The sequence below is a fragment of the Echinops telfairi genome, unplaced genomic scaffold, assembly GCF_000313985.2.
Source record: "Echinops telfairi isolate 266 unplaced genomic scaffold, ASM31398v2 ScPeMD7_70;HRSCAF=299, whole genome shotgun sequence".
In the NCBI taxonomy this organism is placed as follows: Eukaryota; Metazoa; Chordata; class Mammalia; order Afrosoricida; family Tenrecidae; genus Echinops; species Echinops telfairi.
The window spans coordinates 10,233,068-10,256,650 of NW_022103968.1; the positions used below are offsets into that span (position 1 = coordinate 10,233,068).

General features: G+C 55.4%; 1 protein-coding gene across 2 annotated transcripts; it reads right to left on the minus strand.

Moving 5' to 3' along the window:
• Positions 1–364: 364 nt before the first annotated feature.
• BAG3 (BAG cochaperone 3) lies at positions 365–23,344 on the minus strand. Of its 2 annotated transcripts, none has more exons than XM_045291351.1 (4): positions 23,150–23,344; positions 4,722–5,039; positions 4,005–4,409; positions 365–1,739 (listed from the first exon to the last, which is right to left on the minus strand). In XM_045291351.1, exons 1-4 carry the CDS (start codon positions 23,327–23,329, stop codon positions 909–911), a joined length of 1,734 nt encoding a protein of 577 aa, XP_045147286.1. In that variant the 5' UTR covers positions 23,330–23,344; the 3' UTR covers positions 365–908. The 2 variants fall into 2 exon arrangements, with proteins under 2 accessions (XP_045147286.1, XP_004700953.1); XM_004700896.2 differs by having other exon boundaries at positions 365–1,742.
• Positions 23,345–23,583: the final 239 nt, after the last annotated feature.

A 23,583-nucleotide genomic window follows, 5' to 3' on the forward strand; every position in this document is an offset into this window, starting at 1 on the left:
GCTGATGTCCAACCCCAGTGGCCTGGACTCCACAGACTTTTTGGCAATTGGCTTGGGCGATTCTGAGAACTCGCTTCCCTGGGTGACTTCTGAACCGCCTTCGCTCCTTGGGTCAGCCTGAGGATGGCCCGAGGCCAGGTGAGCCGTTGGCTGGGGCAGGTCTGCAGGGGTATGGGCAGGCACTGCCCTGATACCTGAGTTCACGGGCCCAACTGGAGGCTCCAACTGGAACCCGAGACAGAAAGCTGACCAAGGCCTGCTGTGTCAGGAGCAGGGCCAGCAGGCCTGCCACTGATGATTCTGACGGAAGTTGGTAGCAGGAGCTGCCACTCTTCCCAAACTTTTAGAAACCACAGAGAACACGTTTGAGTTACACCAACACTTTATTTTTTGAAGGGACAATTAAAGTCATCCAACATACAGATAGGCCTGCGGCTCTTAAAGTCAGGTATTTTTAACTACGACATGGAGGAAGTCATCCCAGGCAAATGGCAACGTTTCTGAAGGGTGCATGTGGTACTTCTGTGATGGGAAAATGGGCTCCCGTCTGCTCCCCAAAGGCACTGCACTTCAGGCCAGAGCTACGGGGAGACAGCGCGTGGGGCTGGTTAATTTGTGGTGCCCGTGCGTGGAGAGGGGGGCCCCAACAAGTCGGGGAGGGGTTAAGCTTGGGAAAAACCAGCAGCTTCCTCTTCAGGAAGGACCAAGAAGAACAGAACAGTGACACTTTCCTTTCAGCCCTCTGATCAGTGTTTGGCCTCCCCCCACCCCTGTTGTTACTGCGTACCAAGCGGCTATGAAGACTACAAACCAAATGATTTCAAGCCCTGGAAATGCATGCATCTGAGAACTCCCTAAAGCACACCATCGATGCCAAGTCTCTGGGTCTGGCTTTCATGTCTTGGGGTCTACGGGGCTGCGGGATTGCCAGCTGTGTCTGTGGTGCCGGCGGCGGGGGCTGGGGTCGAGACTGCAATGGGGGCTTCTGGCCGCTGCGTTTCCATTTGGGGATCGCCTCCGCTCCCGGCGGCGCTTCTTTTGCTCCTGTCTGCGGCAGGGCTGCCCGCCGCCATCATTTCCTGCAGCGGGTGGTCGGCTTCCAGGGAGCTGGGCTGGAGTTCATAGACCTGCACCTGGCCGGGGACATCGATGGCTTTCTGTTCAAGTTTTTCCAAGATGGTCTGAACCTTGCGGACGCCGTCCCTCCTGGCCTGGCGCACGTCGGCGCGCCCTTCGGGGTCCACCGAGTCCAGGGCCAGGAGCTCTTTGGTCAGATATTCTTCTATCATCAGGTACTTTTTGTCAGTCTTCTTGCCTTCGAAGTTGTCTACGGCTTGCTCCAGCCCCTGCACCTTCTCCAAGATGGCCTCTACTTTCAGCACACCTGGATGCTTTGGGAGGGTGGCCTCAGCATCCCCTGCCTTTGGGGGTGTAGCTTCTGTGGGGGCAGTGCTGGGGGCCACCTTCTCTTCCACAGCCACGTTCTTAGGGGATGGGGGGACAGCAGTGGCAGCAGGGCCCGGGCTGGGAGGACAAGCAACGGGAGCAGCGGGAACCTTGACTTCCACCTTCTCAGAGAGCGGTGGGGGCTTCTGGGAGGCGGTCTTGGCCTCCGGCTCCTTGAGGATGACTTGGATGGGGATGTGTCCGGGAGGGAGGTCTGCCCCGGCGGGGCCTGGCTGACTTTCAGGTTTGCTTTCAGGCTGGGGAGCAGGTGGAGGCTCAGGATGGGCCATGGTCTGCTAAGAGGACACAGAATAGAGAGAGGGGTCATAACTAAGGCTCACAGACCGCTAGGACTGCCGGTGAGAAGCAGGCCAGGAACCTCTGTCTCGCCAGTCTATTTTTAAGCAGTATACAGGAGATGGTAAAGCCGGTAACAGACTGCTACAGTACAATAATGAGCTCAACTGTGTGAGTGCAGACCCCCATTACACTTCCACCTACACCCTTAAAGACCACAGGGACCTCATGTCACCAACTGGGAAGAGTTGGACAACGCCACTTCTAAAATACTCCTCCATTTGAAGTACTACTCCACGTCAGACACGAGATCACAATCATAATATACACTGGAGCAGATACCAAGGGCTCAAGTAGAAAGAAAATGTTTTGGAAATGCTGATGGCAACACATGTGCAAGTGTGCCTGATACAATTGCACGATGGAGTGTTATAAGGTTTGTAAGAGCCCCCTCCAAATAAAATGATTAAATAAATGTTAAATACATAAAATATTCTGTGTTAAAAAAAAAACAAAACAAAGTCACACAGCGACTGAGTTCATGCTGACTCACAGCGACCCTGCAGGGCTGAGTACAGCTGCCCGTGGTGCCCGTCTTTATAGAAGGCGGCTGCCTTGTTTTTCTCCTGTGGAGCGGTGGGTGGGTTCAAACCTCAGACCTTTCGGTCAGCAGCCAAGCTCGTTAACCCCTGTGCCACCAGGGCACTTTATACCCCCCTCAGCTAGCTTAAATCCTCCATGAAAAATCAAGCAAACACTCAAACTCACTCCCATCGAGTCAATTCCGACCCACAGCCGGCCTCCATGAACCTCCCAGAGGGACTCTGAGTGAGCGACGAGAGAGGGTGAGCACCCGGATCGTGTACAGGGGGGCGAAAATCAGATGGCCTCACAGACATGTGGGGAACCATCTGCTGTTCCTATAAATTGGGGGGCTCTTCCTCAGGACCACTGAGCCCAGGATGGATCAGGGGAACCCCTCTGCTGCCCCAACACCGGCCACCTCCACCAGATCTCTCTGGCTCAGAAGTCGTCAACATGGGGTCCTAGCACTCATCAGCCAATCACACCCGCCACTTTGGGTGTTCAAAAACAACGGTTGTCTAAGAGGGATTGACGGTGTATTTCTATGGCTAGTACTTGAGAAATTCCAAGGTCGCAGAAGCAAAGAAAGGCCAGGGAATTTCTCCAGATTGGAGGAGGCGAAAGAGAAGGGACATCCACACAGAGTGCTTGTGGTCCTGGGATAGGTCCTGGAACGGCCATCTGAACGTGGGCTGTGTGGTCAGGAGGCTTGTCAGAACGCTAACTCCCTCTGGTCATCCCACTGGGTCATGAATGGGAACGTCTTCTCTTGTGAAATACCTCTTGAAGTTAAGGTGCATGGTGTCTGTAACTCGCTCTCAAACTATTCACAGATTCTCTGTGTGTGTGTGTGTATGTGTGTGTGTGTGTGTGTGTGTACCGATACATGCATGAGCATCTACTGGAGAGTGAGAGAAGAAATGACCGAGCGATATAGAAAACTGTGAACCAACAGTGAATCTGGCTGAGGGCATATGGCACTTGTTTGTATGATTTCTCTCAAGTCTTCCCTTTCGGGGCATCTGGAGATAGGCCACCAGGGCCGGTCAACAAGGGGCCCAGGTTCCATGAGGGGCGAGGCAGGAGGCCTGCATCGGAGCCCCACCAAGGTGGCTGGAGGTCTGGCCCTCAGGAAACCACAGTGAGGGAAGCCCAGCCGAGCAAAGGCTGAAGACAGTGAGGAGGGTTAACAACGGCTGCCCTTCACAGCCATGTCCAGAAGGTCGCCACCTCCACTTCTGACAGAGCCTGGCCGAATCTATTGCCAAAGAGCTTCTTTTTAATGGGCTAAAGTGTCACGCTGAGAGCTCAGTTGTGTCGAACCCTGGGCTGTAACAGAGTCGGTGCTGGTGAGAGAGTGTTGGTGAAGACCACAGAAGGGACCCTGGAGGAACAGACAAATCTGTCTTGGGACAAGTGAAGTCTGGCAGATCCTTGGAATCGAGGCTGGGGAAACGTCCTTCTCCTGTAATTTGGGCATGTCATCAGGAGGGGCCAGCCTGGTACCAGGCTCGGTAAAGTGGAGGGTCAGCAGAAAAGAGGAAGACCTCGAGGAGGCGGCCTGGTACAGTGGCTGCCAATAATGGGCTCTGACATACCACCGAGTGTGTGGATGACCAGGGACCGGGCAGCGTTCGTACCAGGATACCTGCTGAGAGCACCCGAGCTCCGCATACCTGAGGTCTGTCGGCAGCAGCAGGGTGCACACGGACAGGTGAGGATGCGTGCACCGGTGTGCTGCTCCTGGCTGGTGAGCCCTCACGGCTTGACACGCTGCAGGCGGGCGACCTGAAGGGGGACACGGCCCGCCGGGGCCGGGACTCCCAGTCGTCGCTCTGGATCTTGTGGTACACGGGCTGGTGGGTTTGGTACTCGCCCTGCTGAGCCGGGTAGTGGGTCTTCTGGGCTTGGTGGAGGGAGGGCTGGGCTGCGGGCCGGCTGGAGCCCTGCTCGTGGACCACAGGGATGGGGATATAGCCTCGGGGCAGCTGGTGGCTGCCCAGGGCGCTCCTGCTGGAGGAGGGCAGGCTGGCTGTGGACGAAGAGGACGAGCAGTCCGAGGCAGCTGGAGACTGGCATCGCTAAGAGACATACACACACACACACACACACACCAGAGATCTCGTGAGTGGGCGCTCCAACCACACACGGAGCACCTGCCCATGGGGACACACACGGAACTGAGACCCACTCCCATCTGGTCACATGCGGACCAAGCATCTTCCCCTTTGGGCCGATGCCTTAACGACAAGGACATTCAACCCCCACCCCACCTGCCCGAGATGCATCCCTGGGAATGTGGGGGAGCAAAGGGTCAGCTCCCAGGATCCTTGTGGGGGACCTCTGAGCCCCTGTGTTGTTTCCCAGGTGTTCAGCTCCAGGCCTCCCCTCACCTCAGGTCTGTGGGCAGCGAGGGGCTGGGCCCCTGCAGCTGCCGCCGCCTGTCCACATGGTCTGTCTGGCTGGGTGGCTTCCACCAAGCCCCGCAGGGGTGACTGGGCCCTCTGGGGAGCCGCGGCAGCCTCGGAGCGGAACCGCTGCATCCCTGGCTGCAGGTAGGCATGGACAGGGTGCCGGGCCTCCGCACCTTCGTGGAGCACAGGAATGGGGATGTAGCCAGGGCGGAGCTGGGGGTACACTGCATGACCTTCTCTAATGGGCGGCAGCCGGGAGCCTTCCCGGGCGGGGCCATTCGCAGAAGATGCAGTTTCCTACAATTGGAAGAAGAGAGAGAGAGGCACATGCCGGTTAGGAACAGGGAGCAGGGCCACTGTGGTCCCCAGAGCTCAGCAGGACGGTGCACCTAGGGCGAGAGGCTGGTCCATCCAGTGGCCCCTCCCCCAGGGGCTGCTGCACACCCCGCTAGGTGTCTGTGGAGCACAGCCCAGGCTCGCCGTCCCTGCACTGGGAAGACAGGCTGGGGAGACTTCTAAGAGCTGCTGGCAGGAGCCAGGAGTGTGTGGTTGGTGGCCTGGTCAGAACGGACCCGACGGCAGATCACCGGCATATTAGCAGCAGACTTCCTGGCCACACAGCGTGGGGACTGGTCCCAAACACAGAACACGGTTTGGACAACTTGGTGGAGAAGGGGTGGGTTGGGATTGATGGGGCTGGCCACTTGCAGGACAAATGGCAAGACAGGGCAAGAGATGGGAATGTGGATGCCGGGCAGGGCAGGGTGGAAGCTGAACCGAGGTAGACTGTGCTGGCTGGCCATGTTGGGGTGAGGTGCGGGCGGGGACCCGCTCAAGGCCTCTCAGGAAGTCCTCCTTTCAGTGGCCTGGCTATTTTGGGACCCTGGAGAAGGCCAAGTTCCAGATGTACCACAGGCGATCTTATTTCAGACATCGCTGGCCAGTCTCTCACCAGGCAATATCTTTTGTCACCAAACAGAAGCAGAGCAACCAAGTTCCCCAAGGCCCTGGGTCCTAACCACCTCTGCAGGAAAGGGCCCCTTCTCAGAGGATCTGAACAGTTAATATGCTAACTGGGAGATTTGGGGTGGGGTCGGGGGGTTGAGTCCACCCAGAGTAACTCAGAAGAAAGGCCCGTCTCCTTTTGAAAAATCAGCCACTGAAAGCCTTTTGGAGGTCAGCTCTATACTGACCACAGGGGTCAAGGCCACCAGGTCTGGTTACACAGGAGGGAGCTGCTGCTGGGTGTGCCCTAAGCATGTCCGAATAGGTCACCTGCTAAGGAGAGGGGTCCTTCCTTGAGGTGGGCTTCTGAATTGCAAACCAGCCCCCGGGTGTCATCTCTCCTGCAGCAGAACCAGTGAAAGTAAAGACGGACAGACGCCGATGACTGGTTTGCACTCTTCAAGATATGCTCCTCTCCCTGTGTGCGGACGCAGGGACTGAGGGGCGGCCCTGAGATGTCCCCCTTTCGGACGTACCGACTGCTTCTTCCCTGTGGCACACAGGAAAGGGTGTCCCTATGTCCTTGGGGACATTAGCAGAGCGGTACTCTCAGATTAGAATCCTCACGTGCTTGGGGCAGCAACATATTTTAGCCTGCTTGACTCCCAGGTCACTCAAGAGCATAGAGTGGGTTCAGGCCCAACACTGGGGCCTGGATGCCGGCATGGAGGCAGGCTGCACTGCCAGGAGCCAGCAGAGGTAGCAAGGAACCTTCTCTCCAGGGTGCACCCAGGGCAGGCCTCCTGCTGGGCATCTCGCCCATTCCTGGGGCCCCTTCTTCCAGCCGGAATTGCGGGGGGCGGGGGGGGACATCAACTGATTTCTGGGGACTCAGTGTTTCTCCTCAGCCCTGCACAACAGCCTCCCGCACTTCTCGGCAGCAACTTGACCCCACCTGCCTCCTGGGTCAACGTTCCGCCACTGCCGTGCCTGGCACTCTGGGGCCACCCAAAAGGCCAGGCACGATTCCTGTCACCAATCTCACTGCCATCGAGTCAGGGCGGACTCACAGCGACCCCCTGGGGGTTTCCCAGACTGTAGAAAGCCCGGTCTCCCTGCCTCTGGGTAGATTCCAATTCCTAGCAATCCTATTGGACAGGGTAGAAGTGCCCCCTGGGTTTCCAAGACTGTAATTCTGTCCAGGAGTGGAAAGCCTCCTCTTTCTCCCAAGGAGCAGCTAGTGGTTTCCAACTAGTGGCCTTGTGATTGGCAGCCCAACATGTAACCCCCTGCACCGCCAGGACTCCCGCAGGAAACAAGTAGAAAACAAATTCCTTGGCAAGTTGGTGGGCCCTGCTGCCGGAGGCGAGCCCTGCGAGTTTCACCTCTAGCAGGGGAAGTTCTGTGATCTTGGAGAACCCCCAGCCCCCGTGACCTGCATTTCCTTATGGAATAATTGGTGCAGCAGCACCGACCCTGCAGAGGGCCCTCCACTCTTTGGACCCTGGAGGGTCAAAGGAACCGAAGCTGATGGACAAAACTAACCAATGGTGACAAAGGTTGGTGGCCCTGGAGAAACAGTACTGACCGGGCAAGAGCCCAAAGAACCTTCCGGGGGTCTGCAAACACCCTCTCTCTCTGGGTGCTCGTAATTAGGGTATGTACCTCACCTACCTTAGACCTCAGATGCATCCACAGGAGAGGCCACCATGCTTGGTGCTGTGAAAGACTAAGGGGGCCTTCGATGAGGCGGACTGACACCAAGGCTGTAGCCACGGGCTCCAACACGCCGGCCGTCGTGAAGACAGCGGCAGACAGGGCCCCATTTCATTTTGCCGCGAACCAGGTCACCAGGGATTGGAGCTGCCGCCTTTGCAGAGACCACCTGGGTAAACGCTGCCAGCTACACACTTCCCAGGAACCCCTTGCAGCCTGGCCCTGCCCTGCCCTATGCAGCTGGCTGGGGCCCGGGGCTCTGAGGCAGGTCAGGCTGAGGCTTGGCACCTCCCGGAGGAAGCTCCCTCAGATCACCCGGAAGTCACTAGAGCGTACACCTCACAGAATATACTCTGAACCTCCATTGACAGGAAGGGAGGGAGGGAAGGAGGCAGGGCCCGTGGCAGCCGGCTGCTTCCCAGAGCCGGGTCTTGAACAAAGGGCTGTGCTTGGGTCCCTGGATGGAAAGGATAGGAGGTGGCCATGGCTGGTGGGGTGCTGGGGCAACAGGTGGCAGGTGAATGCTGAGCTGAAGAAGAAGACACGACTGGAGGGGCAAAGGGCTGAGCCGGAAGTGAGGGCCCAGGGAGATGCCTCAGGAGGCAGGAGGGGCTGAGGAGCAGGATGAGTCAGGAAGTGAGGGGACACGTCAGGGGTGCGAGTCGGGGCATGAGATGGGAAGAAATGGGTGGCTTGGGGAGAGGCTCTGTGGCCGCCAGGAAGACTCAGGCTCACACCTGGGGCCAACTGACCAATGGCACTGCCGATAGGCTGGGGATTTAAGGGTGAGGAGGGTGACCTGGGGCTGCTCTCTTTCCTACAGTCCTGAAACCCAGGCGCCTGGCTCCTTCGTGCAAGTGGATGAATCAAAAGCCGCAGCAGCTCTTCAGAACGGACAATGAAGCAATGTTACAGACAAGCAGAAGCAGGCGCCCTGGCGGTGCCGGGCTTCAGTGCTCAGCCGCTAGCTGAAAGGCTAAAGCCCACCCGGCGCTCTGGGGGAGAAAGCTGCCGCAATGTGCTTCTGTACAAACAGCAGCCTAGAAGTGTGCTGGGTGGCTCTGCTCTGGCCTACACGGTTGCTCTGGGTGGGAGTGGTCTTGACCTACATGGTTGCTATGGGAGGAGTGGTCTTGATTAACACAAATGAGTAATCTAAGCCCAAAGGGAGACTGTCAGGCACAGGAAGGTCTGTAACAGGACGACATTCTGGCGCCACCTTCTAATGCTGCCACCCTGCTCTCCCCAGACTCCTGCCAACCCCAAGCAGCTGTTGACGCTTCTATTCTAGCTAATTCATTACCTTCTAAAGATGGCCTGCAAGGGCTGAGTTGCCCTCTGTATCTCCCATAGGATGGTTACGTGTGGGGCTGTGGCGAGCCTCAGGGTCCACAGTTCAAAACCACGAGCCACGCCCCGGGACGAAGACGGGGCTTTTCTACTCCTGCGAATAGCTAAGTCTCAGAAACCCACAGGGGCAGCTCTGCTGTGTCTTGTTGGGTCGCCACGAGCTGGCATCGGCTCGGTGGCAGTGCGTTTGGTTTGGACCGAGTCTCTCCTGTAGTGTTTGCCTCCCATTCAAGCAGGGAGAAAACACTGGCCGTTTGCGAAAGGAAAGGAAAACAATTTGAATGTCTGGTTCCCACTGGTGAAGACCAGGAATTAAAATAAAATGTTTCTAACTTAAAAATAAATACATTAGGGTTTCTGGGGTAGGGGTAGGATGGGAGAGGGAGGGGATAAACAGGAGCTGACATTAAAAAGTTCAATTAGAAAGAAAATGTTTTGAAACTGATTGTGGTAGCAATTGTACAATAATGCTTGATGTGATTGAAGAGCTCCCAAAAAAATGAGTTAAAAAAACAACAACAGCAACGAATGATCACCCCCTTTGATGGGCTGTACAACTACATAGAATATGCTTCTTTAAGAGCGAGAGAATGAAGGCTCCCAGCCTTAAGATCCCTGCAGATCCCTTACCCCGCGGATCCAAACATTGGTCTAAGCAGCTAACAGAGGAGGACAAGTCAAACTGACGTGGGCTCAGAGTCGCTGGTGACACACCAGTTCACTTTCAGACACAGGTGGGGAGAGAGAATAATCAGCCACCGGAGACCCGAAAGGCAGCATCCCCCAGAGCAAAGTTCAGGAAGGGGCTAGAAAAAGCGGAGCCATCAAAACAGGAAGCAGAGTCAGAAAGAGAGAAAATGTTTTGAGTCTGATGGTGGCAGCAACTGTACAATTAGGGGTGATCTAATTGAATTATGGATTGTTATAATATCTGTAAGAGCTGCAAGTCTGGCTAGACCAGAGGAGGCACACTGGTACAGATAGGAACTGAAAATACAGGGAATCCAGGACGGATGAGCCCTCCAGGACCAGTGGTGTGAGTGGCGAAACAGGGAGGGTAAAGGGAGAATGGGTAGGAAAGAGGGTGTGTGTGACCTCCTCCCTGGGGGACAGACAACCAAAAAGTGGGTGAAGGGAGACGTCGGACAGGGCAAGATATGACAAAATACAAATTTATAAACTATCAAGGGCTCATGAGGGAGGGGGGAGCGGGGAGGGAGGGGAAAAATGAGGACCTAATGTCGGGGGTTTAAGTGGAGAGAAAATGTTTTGAGAATGATGTACAAATGCGCTTTACACAATTGATGTGTATATGGATTGCGATAACAGTTGTATGAGCCCCTAATAAAATGTTTAAAAAAAATAAATCATGTAAAAATATATATATATATCTGTAAGAGCGCCCAAGTGATTAATTAAATAATAACAAACAGGAGGCAGAGACAGTGAGATATTACACTGACGTGACATTGAGGGACTGTCATCGCTGGCAGGAAACAAAATGCGCTGTGCCTGGCTTGTTCTGTACACTTTCGCCCCACGTGCAAGGAGAAAGCCCAGTTGAGGCAGGTATCAAGGAGCTACGTAACAATCCTACATCAACAGCAGGGATAAAACTACCAGAGGAGCCAAGATTTGCTCTCCTAATATTTTTCTTATCCTGATCCTTAAAAGCCAGGGACCAGATTCCGTGTGACCAGTGGACTGCTTTGCCCAAGAGCATGTCTGAACTTTACTGCTCGCTGCAACCACGCCAGCCCCAAGGGGAGTGTGGGAGGACACTGCACGTGGAAAGTCAGGATCCTGAAGCAGCATCTAACTCCTTCCGTCGTCGCAGAAACCCTGGCTCCCTCAGATGTGGGACCAGCAGGGGGGAGGGGTGTGTGGAACCAGAAATGTTCTGAAGAGCAGTGGCCCCCACACTCTAGGGGGCATGAGAAGCACCTGGGGGCTGTTTGAAAATGCAGCCAATGAACCCAAGCCCAAGGGTGCGTGGTGGCGCCCAGCCCACAATGCAGCGTGGAGAAACACGGCTCTAGGGTCCCTTCCCTCTGGTGGTCCTGGCTACCCCTAAAGCCCCTCGAGTCCACGCAGACTCACCGTGATCTCACAGGGCAGACTGTCTTGTAGGTTTTCCAGGGGTGGTTATCTTCACGGATGCAGCCTGCCACCATTTCTCCCATGGAACAGCGAGTGGGTTTCCAACCACAAATAGCAGCTCAGCACTTAACCCCTGCACCACCAGGACTCCCCTCTAGTGCTCGACGTTTACATAAAGTTCAGCAGTAAGAAAGCACTGTCAGGGAAATATCAAACACGGCCACTCCTCACTGCAGCAAACTGGAAGTGGCTGAGGCGCCAGGTGCCCCAGAGGTTCCTGCATCAAGCCAAGAGGAAGCTGCCGACCCCGCAGGGAATCCTGGGCGCTCCCTCGACCTCAGCTGCTTTCAAAGACAGGGTGGGGAGTGGTGGTGTGTGTGTGTGGGGAATTGGTTTGGACCCCCCACCCACAATTGGTTCCCTGTACACTAGAGGCCTAAAACCCACCCCGACCACCGGGCCCAGCTGCTCCGGTCTACGTGAGGCAGGCGTGACAACCACAAAGGTAACTTTAGGGTGGCCCCGTAGCACGCCCAGCTGCACAGCACATGAGCCCTGAAGTAGGTCAAGTAGGGTGCTGACTGTCTTAACTGGGTTTTGAGGCCAAAAGAGCCCTTCCTGGGGTCAGGTGTGGACTTTTCACGATCCGCACCTGAAAACTTCTGAGCCAAGGAATGGGATGGAAGGAGAGCGGGATCTTGAGCCCCTACCCACGGAGGACCCGGGGCAAGGCCAAACAGCGAGAAATCAAAGAAAAGCTTTCTTCCAAAGCACGGCGGGAGAGAGAGCTGGGCATCAGCCTCCTACCAGAACTTTCCATTCATGAGCACAGGCCATCCAACGGAACCGAATGCTGTTGCCAATCTGGTCCATACATTCCAGCAGTCAAAAGATCTCTGCAGTGGGACGGGGTCTGCCCCACCATCCCGAGACCTGGGTGGGGCACAGAACAGGCCCCTGGACGGAAGCTGAATCATCTACTGGATTCCATATCCCCCTACGGTCCATTTTCTACACAGCTGAGGAGTCGGGTGGGTTGAGACCCAGCCCACGGCCATCGAGCAACCCGAGGGTGGGGTAGAACTGCCCTCGTGAGCTTCCAAGACTGTAACTCTTTCCGGGAGTAGAAAGCCATGCTTTTCTCTCATTAAGTGGCTGGTGGTGGTTTCGAACTGCTGGCCTTGTGATCAGCAGCCCAACGTGTAACCACTAGCATTGCTGGCCCATCCGGAGACTCCCAGAAAGGCAGTACTGTATTTTCATGCAAGCAACGTGTGCACTCTAGGGGTGTGTCCTAGCCTCAAAGCCCACCTCAGGCATTCCTTTGCTGTGTGGTGCACAAGAGCATGAAAAGAATAAGGTGACCACCAGCCAGGGCGACTGGAGTGAGCTGAGATGATTGCTAGGGACCCAAACCCGACAGCATGGCTGTTGTATCCTGGGATTAATGAGACAGGTATCCCTACACTTTTTTTGTCAACGGGGAAACTCACTGTTGCTTTTCTTTGCAAGTACATAGGCACGCTGGGATGGGCCAGACCAAGCCTGATCTGAAGTGGGCACCTGGGCTGTAGGTCCACCAGGCCTCTGCGTTACCTGGGACAGGGGTTGTTTGCTACTAAGACCCTGATTCCCCAGCAGACACCCCCCTGCTCCAGGAGGTTGATGCATGATTTAAGGGAAGTAAAGCTGAGAAAAAGTCTTCGTCACCTGAGCCTGTTCGCTGCGCCACATAGTCAACTCCCTTCATCCTCCCAAAAGAGCTCAAGCAACAGTTGGCTCAGGCTCCAGGTGCAAAACCCAATTCCTCAGATTCTTAACAAGTTGGCAAGAAGCCCCTTAGACTTCTTGTTGCTGTTAGGTGTCCTCGAGTCGGCTCCACCATAGCGACCCACCCCATGCCCAACAGACGAAACACTGCCCAGTCCTGTGCCATCCGCATGATGATTCCTGCGCTTGGGCCTGAGGCTTCAGCCACTGTGTCCATCCAGCTCACTGAGGGGCCTCCTCTCTCTCCGTGCCCCTCCACTTTCCCACGCGTGATGTCCTTCTCCAGGGACTGGTCTCTCCTGACAACACGACCAAAGCATGTAAGACCAAGTCTTGCCATCCTTGCCTCTAAGGAGCATTCCGTATTTCTTCCCAGACAGATTTGTTTGGCCTTTTGTCAGTCCATGGTCCTTCAGACTTCAAGAAGACCCTTTGTCTGAGGATTAAAGCCTTTAAGAAGGTTCCCAAGCCAGGGTGCCAACTTCTCTGATGAGAACCGTGTCTAAAGTTTCTGGGTCTGGAAGCAAAAACTGCCAGAAAGACAACTAACTCTAGGGGTGCCCCACACCCTAAACCCTCTCTTCCTTCCAACAGGCCCAGGCCACCTGCTTTGATGAAGGGGCCTGGTGGCATGTACAGCCTTGCCCCAGGTGCAAAACCTGAGTGAGGGCAGGGCTCCGAACCGGTTCACTCTGGTTCAGCTTCCTGCTGAGAATTTGCCTTTCCATCCCGGATAAACTGAGCCTGTCTATGAAAGATTCCTAAGATCTGTCTATCAAAAAATCACCTGGAGATCTTGTTAAACGGTCCGGTTCTATCGGGGAAGGGAACACAAATTCTCACCAGGGGTTGAAGCCCAATGAAAGGCTTCAAGCCCTGGCTGAGGGGAACTGGGATCCAAGGCAGGGTGGTCCCTGTGCTCACAGCGATCAGCTGGGACCCTGGCCTAGGCAGACAGCATCCGCTGGGTCTCAACACCCTCATCACCTCCTCCACCCCAGGGCACTGTCACAGCTGCCACCCGAGGCAGGGCAGCCCTCCCGCCCACCCCCACAAGGGAAAGGGCCGCTGGACACCCAGTGGGCGCGAAGCCTCCCCACCACCCCAGGCCCAGGAGCCTTCCTGGGGGAGACCCAGAAGCAGAAGTGGGCGCTGGTCACACAAGGAATTCCGGCTTCAGCAAATAAAACTACCCATTTCCTCTGTAATGAGCCAAGAGCTGCGAACCACAGATGGAAAAGTACCTGCGAGCTCCCTGGGAAAGCCAGCAGACAGAAGGGGAAGAGGGCCCCTCCTCACTGGGTGGGTCTCCGCGGGCATCTCAGGGACTTGCCTCAGACTGAGGGGCCCAGCAGCACAGCGGGTTAGTCACTGGACAGCCAACTAATGGGGCAGTAGTTATTTAGTTATCAGTAGTTATTTAGTCATGGGAACCTCCAGGGGACGGTTATACTCTGTCCTGGAGGGTCCGCGAGTCAGAACTGAAATGCTGGCAGTGGGTCTGGTCTGTCTGACCCTGAAGTGGTCCTAGTGGTGCAGTGGTTAAAGCCCCCGGGTGCCCACCAGAAGGTAGGCAGTTCAAACCCCCCAGCCGCTCCATGGGAGTGAATTGTGGCAGTTGGCTTCTGTGTGATTGACAGCCGTGGAAACCCTAGGGGCACTTCTCCACTGTCCTGTATGTCTGTGTGTGTGTGTGTGTGTGTGTCGGGGTGTGTGTGTTAGATTTTGCTTCATGCTACAATCAGAAAGCACAACTTTGCCCAAAGGAAACCACCACATCTCTGATTCTTCAACTGCAGGTCCTCTCTGGCAGGGGAGGCTTAGGGAAATCTCCTGATCCTAAGCAGAGAAAGCCCTGTCGGTACAGCTGCTAACCCCAAAGGTATGCGGTTCAAACCCACGGGCCACTGTGGTTGACAAGCCCTGGCGATCTGCTCCGTAAAGGGGACAGTGTAGAGATGACTATGCGTCGTAGTGAGTTGACATAGAAGAACCGCCACTCGGAGCACTTCCTCGGGACAGCCGTCCCCAACACCACCTTCCCCTATTGGTAGGGCTCAACTTCCTCTCAATGAGGACTGGAGGACGGGACACCTCGGTCCCTCCTGGCACTGTCTTCCAGTCTCCATAGAGACTGGCGAGGGAGAGGCTGAGAGTCCTGCAGGAATCGAGTCCACCAGCAGTCATTGAGGCTGGGGGCCACAGAACGTGTTGCGATTCCCCGAAGCTCAACTGCCTCCACCTGACCCCTGGGTTGAACCCTGCCTTCCTGCCTACCTGCAGGAGCGCAGGGACCCTTGAGTGAGGGTTCTGAGAGCTGACCCTGGCCTAGGGGAGGCCCACGAATCACGGCGTTTCTGAGACACACAAATTCAGGCCTGCCAGGCGCACAACCACCAGTCTGATGCTCCATCCAAGAAAGCCCCGTACCAACATCTCCATGCCAGGTCGGGCTCTGGAACACCCACCGTGTCCCTGGGCCTTCACGACCCTGCTGACAGGCTCTGAAGGAGGGAACCAAGGCACAAGGATGGCCCTAAGTGGCTTGTCTCGGATAGCAGACCCAGGTGTGCCCGGCAGTAAGACCCAGGTGTGTTGTTCTTGCTGGCAGACTTGTAGCCTGTGGCTGGCATCTCCAGTCCCTAGCCTTCCCTCCTCTTGCCTGCCGGGCTGCGCTACGGCTGGGGCTGGAACATTCAGTTCGAGTGTGTGCTCTGGGCCAGCGAGCCATGGAGCCTCTGCTCAGTGCTGAGTCATCGGCCCAGCCAGGCAGGGCGGCCAGGCGGAGCAGGCCCTGGCTCCATTCTGAGTCACCACAGGCCCCCAGAGCTCAGGGTTTGGGCAGAGCCAGGGGCTGGGCAGGAGACAGCCGTGTTCCCCAGGGGGCCAGAGCCTGCCCGGTTTTGAAGCTGTGGGTCTCGGGACTGATGCAAAGGCCCCAAATGGGACATGGCTGTCAGTGCCTTCCTCTCCCGGCTGTTTGGTTTGTGAACCATTCATTCACTCATTCATTCAGTCACTGTGTCCCAGACCACTAACATCATGTTAGCAGGCACTGAGCAAGTGATTTCAACAGAGGAAAGCTCTGTTTTCCCAAAGGAAGCCCATGCCACCCCCATGGGATGTCTTACCCCAGCTCACTGGAGACACAGTCCTGGAGGTCTGAGGGGATACAACTTTGGGTGGGGGCCACAGTTCTGGGATGGGGTCATATACCTGGGGTAGGGGTACAGCCCTGGGGTGGAGGCACAGTTGTGGGGTGGGGGCATAGTTCTGGGGTATGGGTCACAAACGTGGGGCAGACTATGTAAGTCCTGGGGCAGGGGCATAGCCCTGGGATGGGGTCAAAGACCTGGGGCAGGGGCCATAGACCTGAGGTAGGAGGCAGGGGTACAGTCTTGGGGCAGGGGGCACCTGGGCTGAGCTGTACCAGGTCCTGCTGCAGACAGCAGGCAGCTTGCAGCCCTGGGCTGTTCTGAATTGACAAGCAGCAGCAGCAGCTTTACGGGCGTGGGCTCCGATCTCACTGCCAGCCACAGGGAAGAGAATGTAAGGGGAACACGCTCCCCCTACACACACCACCACCACCACCCCAGAGATGGCAGAGGGCGTCCGCTGTGGCTGACATCTGCCGGAGGATGCTGTGACACCGGTAAGGACAAAAGGCAGCTTCTCAGGACCCATCAAGAAGAGCCCAGGCAATCAATATTGAAGTCCTTTGTCAAGAATAGGCCATTCAGAAATGACGTAAAAAGGAACAGGCCTTCAGGGACATCTGGGAGCTCAGGGCAGGCTACACAGCACCCGACACCTCAGCCTCCGGAGCCCACAGAGGGCGTCCTGAGAAGAGCGCACGTGTCACAGGGGTGCACTTCAACAGGGTGGCTTTGCTTTCAGAAGCCGGTGCACCCTGAGCTCAGGCCCGGCGCTTACTCCTCTGCACACAGCACGACCCAGTCGCTTCCTACGGAGCTCTCCGGCCTGGTGGCATACATGGTTGGCGTTCAGCTACCAATAGAAGAGTGGGCGGTGTGAATTCACCCGGGGGACACCACAGAAAGAAAGCCTGGTGACCACAGGCACCCCACCGATGCAGAGCACAGCTCCCCTCGGAAACACAGGGGCCACCATGGGTCACAGCAGTCCCGATGGCAGCAGGTTGACCTGGCTGGAGCCCTGGTGGCATAGTGGTTAAGCACTGGGCTGCGATCCACATGGTTGGCAGTTCAAAACCACCAGCAGCTCTGAGAGAGAACGACTGAGCTTTCTACTTCCGTCAACAGTTACAGTCTTAGAAACCCAAAAGAGGTCATTAGGAGTCAGCATTGACTCGAGGGCAGTGAGTTTGGTTTGGTTTGGGGGTAGGGGTGGGGATTCAGACCCTGTCTCACAGGGAGAGAGGGTTTTGAGGCAAAGCCAAAGAGTGTTAACTTCTGGAAGATTCTAATTAACGTGGCAGTCAGAGAGGGGACAACCTGCCTCTTGGGGGCTGGCATGACACTGAAGGCCAGCGCCGTCCACCAAGTGGCATGGAGCATTGGGTCACACGGGCACTGCAGCTGGTGCTCATGAATCTCTGAGGGACGGACGGGGCAGTGAGGGACGACTCAGCCCATCTCATCCACTGAGAACACCCAGGCTCAGGAACCGAGCCAGCACTTCTGACCAAGGTCAATGATGGGACTCCAGTCAACTGTGCCGGGACAGCTCTGAGGATGAAAGAGGCATAGGGTCAAGCCCGTCTGTCACCCCCCAGATGACAGACCCTGGTCACAACAGCCTGTCTTGCTCCTGGGACCGGCTGCAGGCCAGTCAGCTGCTCGGCCGTAAGGCTCCTACTGCCAAGCACTGGTCTGCGGCTTCAGGGGCTGAGAGGAGGAAGAGCAGCCACCAGCGCCTGGCAAGTGTATGTAAACATGCTGACAGACAAGAAAGGAGGCTCATTCCTGCCGAGGGAAATTCTTTCAGATTAAGCCTCTGCAAACTGCCTGGCTTCCTGACATGCTGCCAAGGCCCTAAAGAAGTCTTGATAGAAACATGTGAAAAATGAGTAAGGCCAGATATCGCACACAGTCCCACAAGTGCCAAGCGAGGGGGGAGGTAGACTTCCACACCTGCATCTTGACAGGGTTTTGAGCCTAGCCAGAGAGGCAGAGCTGTAAGTTCGAATTCCAAGGTAGAATGGGGAGGGGGTGGGGGGTAGCAAGGGTGGGGGGTAGCAAGGGTGGGGGCCTGATTCAGAGAGCCAGGCTGGGGAGTAAATTCAGCCAAGAGGATTGAAGACGGGCAGGCTCATCAATATTGGAGGGCCCTAATGAACACAGATAATAGTGGAGTAGATGAAGTGGTAACCGTAAGGCCAGTAGTTTGAAACTACCAGGTGCTTCACAGGAGAAAGATGAGGCTTTCTACTCCCATAAAGCATTGCAGGCTCGGCAACCCCCAGGGGCAGTTCTACCCTGGCCTATAGGGTCTCGCTGAGTCAGCATCAACTCCAAGGCCGGGAGTCTGAGAACGGGCACAGCCTCTTTCGGGTGGTACCCATTACCACCGTCTCTCTGAGCGTCTATCCCCCAGCCAATATAACGAGTGGTTTACACAGGCCACCCGAAGCGTGTCAATGCTGACGCGAGGGCGGCAGGAATCGAGGCTTGGGGTGGTGCAAAGCCCTCTGACTCACACGCAGAGCCAACAGCGTCAGGCAGCGAAGCCTTCCCGGCCCGGCTCACGTCAGCCACCGCCAGCCGGGCATCTGAGCTCGGAAAGGGCAAGTTGGCGCAACAAAACAGGGCTGAGCATAATAGGTGGTGTAGTGGGTTACGTGTCGGGCTGCTAACAGTAAGGTCCAAGGTTCAAAACCACCAGCTGTGCTGAGGGAGGACGGGGTGTGATGATTTACTGCTTAGGAAACCCACGGGCTGTTCGACCCTGTCCTAAAGGGTTGCTCGCGGGCGTCGATGACGCCGTGGCAGTGAGTCTGGGTTTTTAGGATTATGTTGGCAGCGTCACAGTCGGCTCTCGCAGGAGCCAAACACAGGCCGTTCTTGGGGGAGCGGGACACCGATGGAGGCCTCCTCAAATGGGCTGGCCTCCAGGAGTGGCTGGCCCTCTCTTTATCCACCCCCACCCTGCCCCCCAACAAGCACTGCCCCCGAGATGGGAAAGGACACTGCACGGTGCTGGGAAGGGGAAGGCGAGCTAGGCCACTCCTTTCCTGACTGCGCTCAGATTCTGTCAGGAGGCCCAGGGCCTGCCATCCATCTACAAAGAGCAAGATGATGTCACCTTACGGGGAACTTCAAGAGGCATTCTGGGCCCGAAGAGGAGTAAGTGGGTCCCTCTGCTTCAAGCAAGAATTGTAAACATTTCCAGTTTTCCCCGGGAAGGATGGCTTTGCCTCAGGAAAAGCCTGCCCAGTTATCAGGGCGGGGTTCTGCCAGGAGGGCAGAGCCACTGAGACCGGCAGGCTTGCCCCCTTCTGAATTGGACCATTTCCCTGTGCCTGGCACCGCCCGCACCCTTCCACATCACCCCAAAAGCCCAGGCACTCCGGGTGGGCGGGTCTCCTCCAGGAGGAGCACAGCTGAGTAAAGGGCACTGCAGGTCAGAGGAAGGTCTCCAGGCCTCACCCACAGGGCGGGCAGCAAATCGGGCTCCCACATATCAGATTGGAGTCATCAGCTCAGGGGTGCATGTCTCACTTGGGGAACACTGGGTCCCACAGAGTTGGATGTGACATGCAGGGGCAGTGGAAGGACAGACAGAGCAGACAATCCGTGTTCTTAAAAGGTCGGCCGTGGGGGTGGGGGGTGGAGTGGAGTGGTGTTGCCTCTAAAATCCCCAGGTCCAGACTGGCCTGGGTCCTGGGCAGAACCTCTCTGCCATGCCATGTCTCTGTTGGTGAGAGCTGGTGGCATGCCAGCTCCCAGACAGTGCATTTCCTGACTGCGAAGCAAATGCCAACTTCTCTACCAGGCAGGGGTCTGGGAAAGTCACAATCTGCCAGGAGAGGAATGGGAAGCCCAAGTGTGTAGAAAACGGAGCCCTGGTGGTGCAGTATCGGTCAGACACTGGACTGACTGCTCACCATAAGCTGGTTCAAACCCACCCGTCATTCGGTGGAGAAAGACGAGGCTGTTTGCCCCATGAGGCGATTCACAGTCCCGGACAACCTCTCAGGGTTGCTATGAGTCAGAATTGGCTCAACCAGCAGTGGGTTTAGTAGGTCTTTGCCTCCAGGACCAGACTCCTGCTGTCGCTTGCCAACTCTGGACAAGTGGGGACAAGGGTCGCTCTAACCATTTCAGGGGACTATCTATAGCAGTGGTTTTCAACCCCCTTTGGGAGTCGACTGACCCTTCCACAGGGATCCCCCAACTCATAACAGTAGCAAAACAGTGATGAAGTAGCAACGAACTTAATTTTATGGTTGGGGGGTCACCACAATATGAGGACCTGTATGAAAGGGTCGCGGCACTAGGAAGGTGGAGAACCACTGATCTATAGGAAGGTCTGGAGTAAGACGCCGTAGTATAAAAGACTGCAAAGAAAACGGTGAAGGTTCCACTCTTTGGCTATCCCTTTACCAACAAGGGTAGACCAGACCCACTGGGGAGCAGAGTGCTTCCAGGCTGACTTTGCAAACTGCAGATGCCCAGCATGCCCCTCTCAAGGAAAGGGCACTCGGGGTGGGCGTGGGCTCAGCACTGCCAAAATCACCGTTTTATACCCCCCTTTCCCTCATTGTTCCTTCAGAATCTCATTTCTAATATAAAATGAGACTGAAGGTATTCCATACCATCAATTTGGAGGAAGGTGAAATTCACATAAATGAAATGGAATTTAAAAAAATTGTCACGGAGTCCGTTCTGACTCATAATAATGGGCATCCGGGTAGAACTGTGTTCCAGGGGGTTGTCAGCGGCAGTTTCCCCAAGTAGATGGCCAGGCCTTTCTTCCGAGGGACCTCTCGGGGGGCTCAACCCTCCCATTTTTCTATGAGCATTAACCATCGCACCCTCCAAGGAGTCTGCAAAGGGGATTCAGTCACCCAGCTGATGTGGGTCAATCCAAAGCCCAGGTTTGAAAGGGACAAGGCCTAAATTAGAGGGACGGATCTGTTTGCTCCTCCCCATCTGCAGCCGCATCTCAAGGAGCTCCATTGGAAAGCAGAGCTTTTCTTGAATTAATTACATCCAGTCATCACCATCCCATGAACCGAAGCACAGAGGCCGGTAATCCAGCACTTGGAGTGGACCGGAGGACGCGGGGGTCATCAAGTGTTTAGCTTTCATGCTTCACAGCTCCATAAACATCCAAGCCACTCTCCATCTTCTGGCTCATGCCAGCGGTTAACGGCACTTTGTTTTCTTCTGGGGAACTGGGGGGCTTTGAGGTTTAGAGGTTGGTTTGCTGTCAGGACTAACGGAGTGACTTTTAACAGCCCACCCCAACTCTGAAGTTTCTTTACCAATCAAACAAAGAGGCTGAACTAAGTGCTTGTGGAGGACCTATCTATTTCAACAGTCTGTTACCACCACCAGGCTTCTGACTCAGTAGCTCTTCTTTTCCTTTTTAAAAAAATAAGCAATTCAATTCCATTTGTTTTTCTCCTACTTACAAACTTTTACAGAACCACAGCCGGTAAGGTATGCATGCACTGGGAGGGGTCTGTAGCAGGAAGCAGCAGGTAACCTCAACTGGCTGGTAAATTCCATGTTGAAAAATCTGGGTGTTAACACTGCACTCACCTTGTTTGTTCAGACTTGATCTTCACTCCTAACAAAGGCTGCCAGCTGGGTCGGCCTCTCTACCAAAATAACCAACCCCCCCAGCCATCCAGAAAATCTCTTCAGGAGCAGACAGCCTTACCTTTCTCTCACGGAGCAGGTGGTGGGTTTAAACCGCTGACCCTTTGGTTAGCAGCCAAGCATTTAACCACTGTGCCCCTGGGTTCTTTCCTCTAAAAGAAAGAGGCCTCAAAATAAAGCCTTTCCAGCATACTGAAAATCTTCTATGTCCATGCAGACCGAAGCCAAAGGGACTGGCTTAAAATAAACATAAATTTCACCCAGTAAATGACTGAAACACACACACACACACACACACACACACACACACACACACCTACACAATGTCTTCCACCCCAGCTCATTACATTCTCATGTATTAATTTTCGGCAATAAATATAACAATTAATTCCTCTCACTGTTGAGTACAAGGGTCTTATCAATATCTTCGAGGCACAAAAGTGCACGAAACTGAAGGTGGGCTAATAACCGTGAGTGCAAGAAAGAAGAAAATTGTTCTAAATTCCATTGTAGTGATGATTGCACAACTCTTTTTAATATGACTGAATTACTGAATTGTAGATGTGAATTATATGCCCATCAAACTGTTGAAAAAAATTAAAACCCCTAAGAAATGAAAAAAGCTGAAAGTGGGAAATTCAGGTCTTCTCTTTCTATAAAAATAATGGAGTATTTTTCATTTGTTGAAGTTGTACATCTTCACAATAATTTGCCAGTGGAGGGGCTGCTTTTACTCATCTTTTACCCAGACTGTAATCACAATGAACCTCCGTTGAAATACGTTTATTTTCAAAAATTTCTGTTCTGAGTAATAATTTCAAATCTATAGAAAATTGCCAAGAGGGGCACAAGTCATTTTTTAATTAAAAAGATTTTTTTTAATTAACAGACTCATTGTAAACGGAGTAATAGCCTTGGCTGTATGTAAACAAGACATAACCCCAGAATGAGAGTATTACAACTCAATTTATGTGTGCATTGGAAACAAAAGCTAAATCTTCAATACCCAAATCAGGGGAGGTATGTCACTTAAAAACCCGAACATAAAGCAGAGGCAGTATTTTAAGGCAAGGAAAGGACTGCCGCGGTTTTGGAAGTCTTCCTAGAACAACACATTCTTACTGGAAACCATTTCAATCGATACTACCTACAATTGCAATCTCAAAAGCTGAAGGGGGAAAAAAACGAATCTATTTCCATCTGCCTCCTGGGTCACTCTGTCCTCCCGAACGGTAGAAACAGGAGTCAGGACAACTTGACCAGGGAGACCACTCGCCACACGCAGAGACCTGGGGGCAGTAGATGGACCGGCAGTGCCGTCCGCTGTGGAAGAGTTGGAGGGGGTCGCTGGCCTGCCCACCCCGCCAACCACTCCTTCCCGAGCCCGGGGCTCACGGCTGCCCTGGCTCTCCACGCGAACCCGGGAGCCGGGTCACGGGTCACCCCCGCCCCCCCAAAGTCAAATACGCACGGTGAGGACTGTCAAGGGCGGATCCCTAGGGGCCTTGCTAAGCGCCGCAGGGTGAGCTCGAGGGGCCAGGCCACCCTGGGGTGGGCGGCGAAAGGGGTGCCCCCCCAGGGGCAGTGCGTCCACCACCAAGGTGGCCTCGGCCCACCTCTGGGGCCTGGACGCTGCGGAAGCTTCCCCTGTAGCCACCGCCCGCCACCCAAGTGGGGACGCCGACTGGCCGGGGCGTGGGCGCGGGCCTGGCTCACCTTGGGGCCCTCGGGGGGCACGCGAGGGTCATTCCACGTCGTGGTGCGGTTGTTGTGGTCCACGAAGAAGGGCCAGCCGGTCTGCGGGTCGACCTTGATCTCCCAGCCGGGGGGCAGGGGGTCGCGGTCGCCGTTGCCGGACGCCATCTGCACCATGGGCGAGTGGGTGGCTGCGCTCATGCTGGTCGCGGTCGGCCCGGAGGGCGGGCGCGGGGTGCCGGGGCGCGGGAGAGCGGGGGGCAAGGGCCTCTGGGCGCCGAGTCGCTGGGCCGCGGCCGCGGAGACCTCTCTGCCACCGACGTGTCCGGGAAGCCGGCGCCGGGCACCTTTATGAATTAAAGGAGGGGGTGACGTGGCCCGAAAGGGGTGGAAGTGTCTGGAAATAGCCTCCTTGCTGCCGACGGGGAAGGAGGAGATAAAAGGAGGCAGCAACT

What these genes read in the sequence shown, in the direction of transcription:
- BAG3 (XM_004700896.2), bottom strand. Translation starts at nt 23,329, where the DNA reads ATGAGCGCAGCCACCCACTCGCCCATGGTGCAGATGGCGTCCGGCAAC. An exon ending in TGCCCCCCGAGGGCCCCAAG is followed by an intron (nt 5,040 to 23,149) that starts GTGAGCCAGGCC and finishes TTCCAATTGTAG; the next exon opens with GAAACTGCATCTTCTGCGAA. An exon ending in TCGCTGCCCACAGACCTGAG is followed by an intron (nt 4,410 to 4,721) that starts GTGAGGGGAGGC and finishes TATGTCTCTTAG; the next exon opens with CGATGCCAGTCTCCAGCTGC.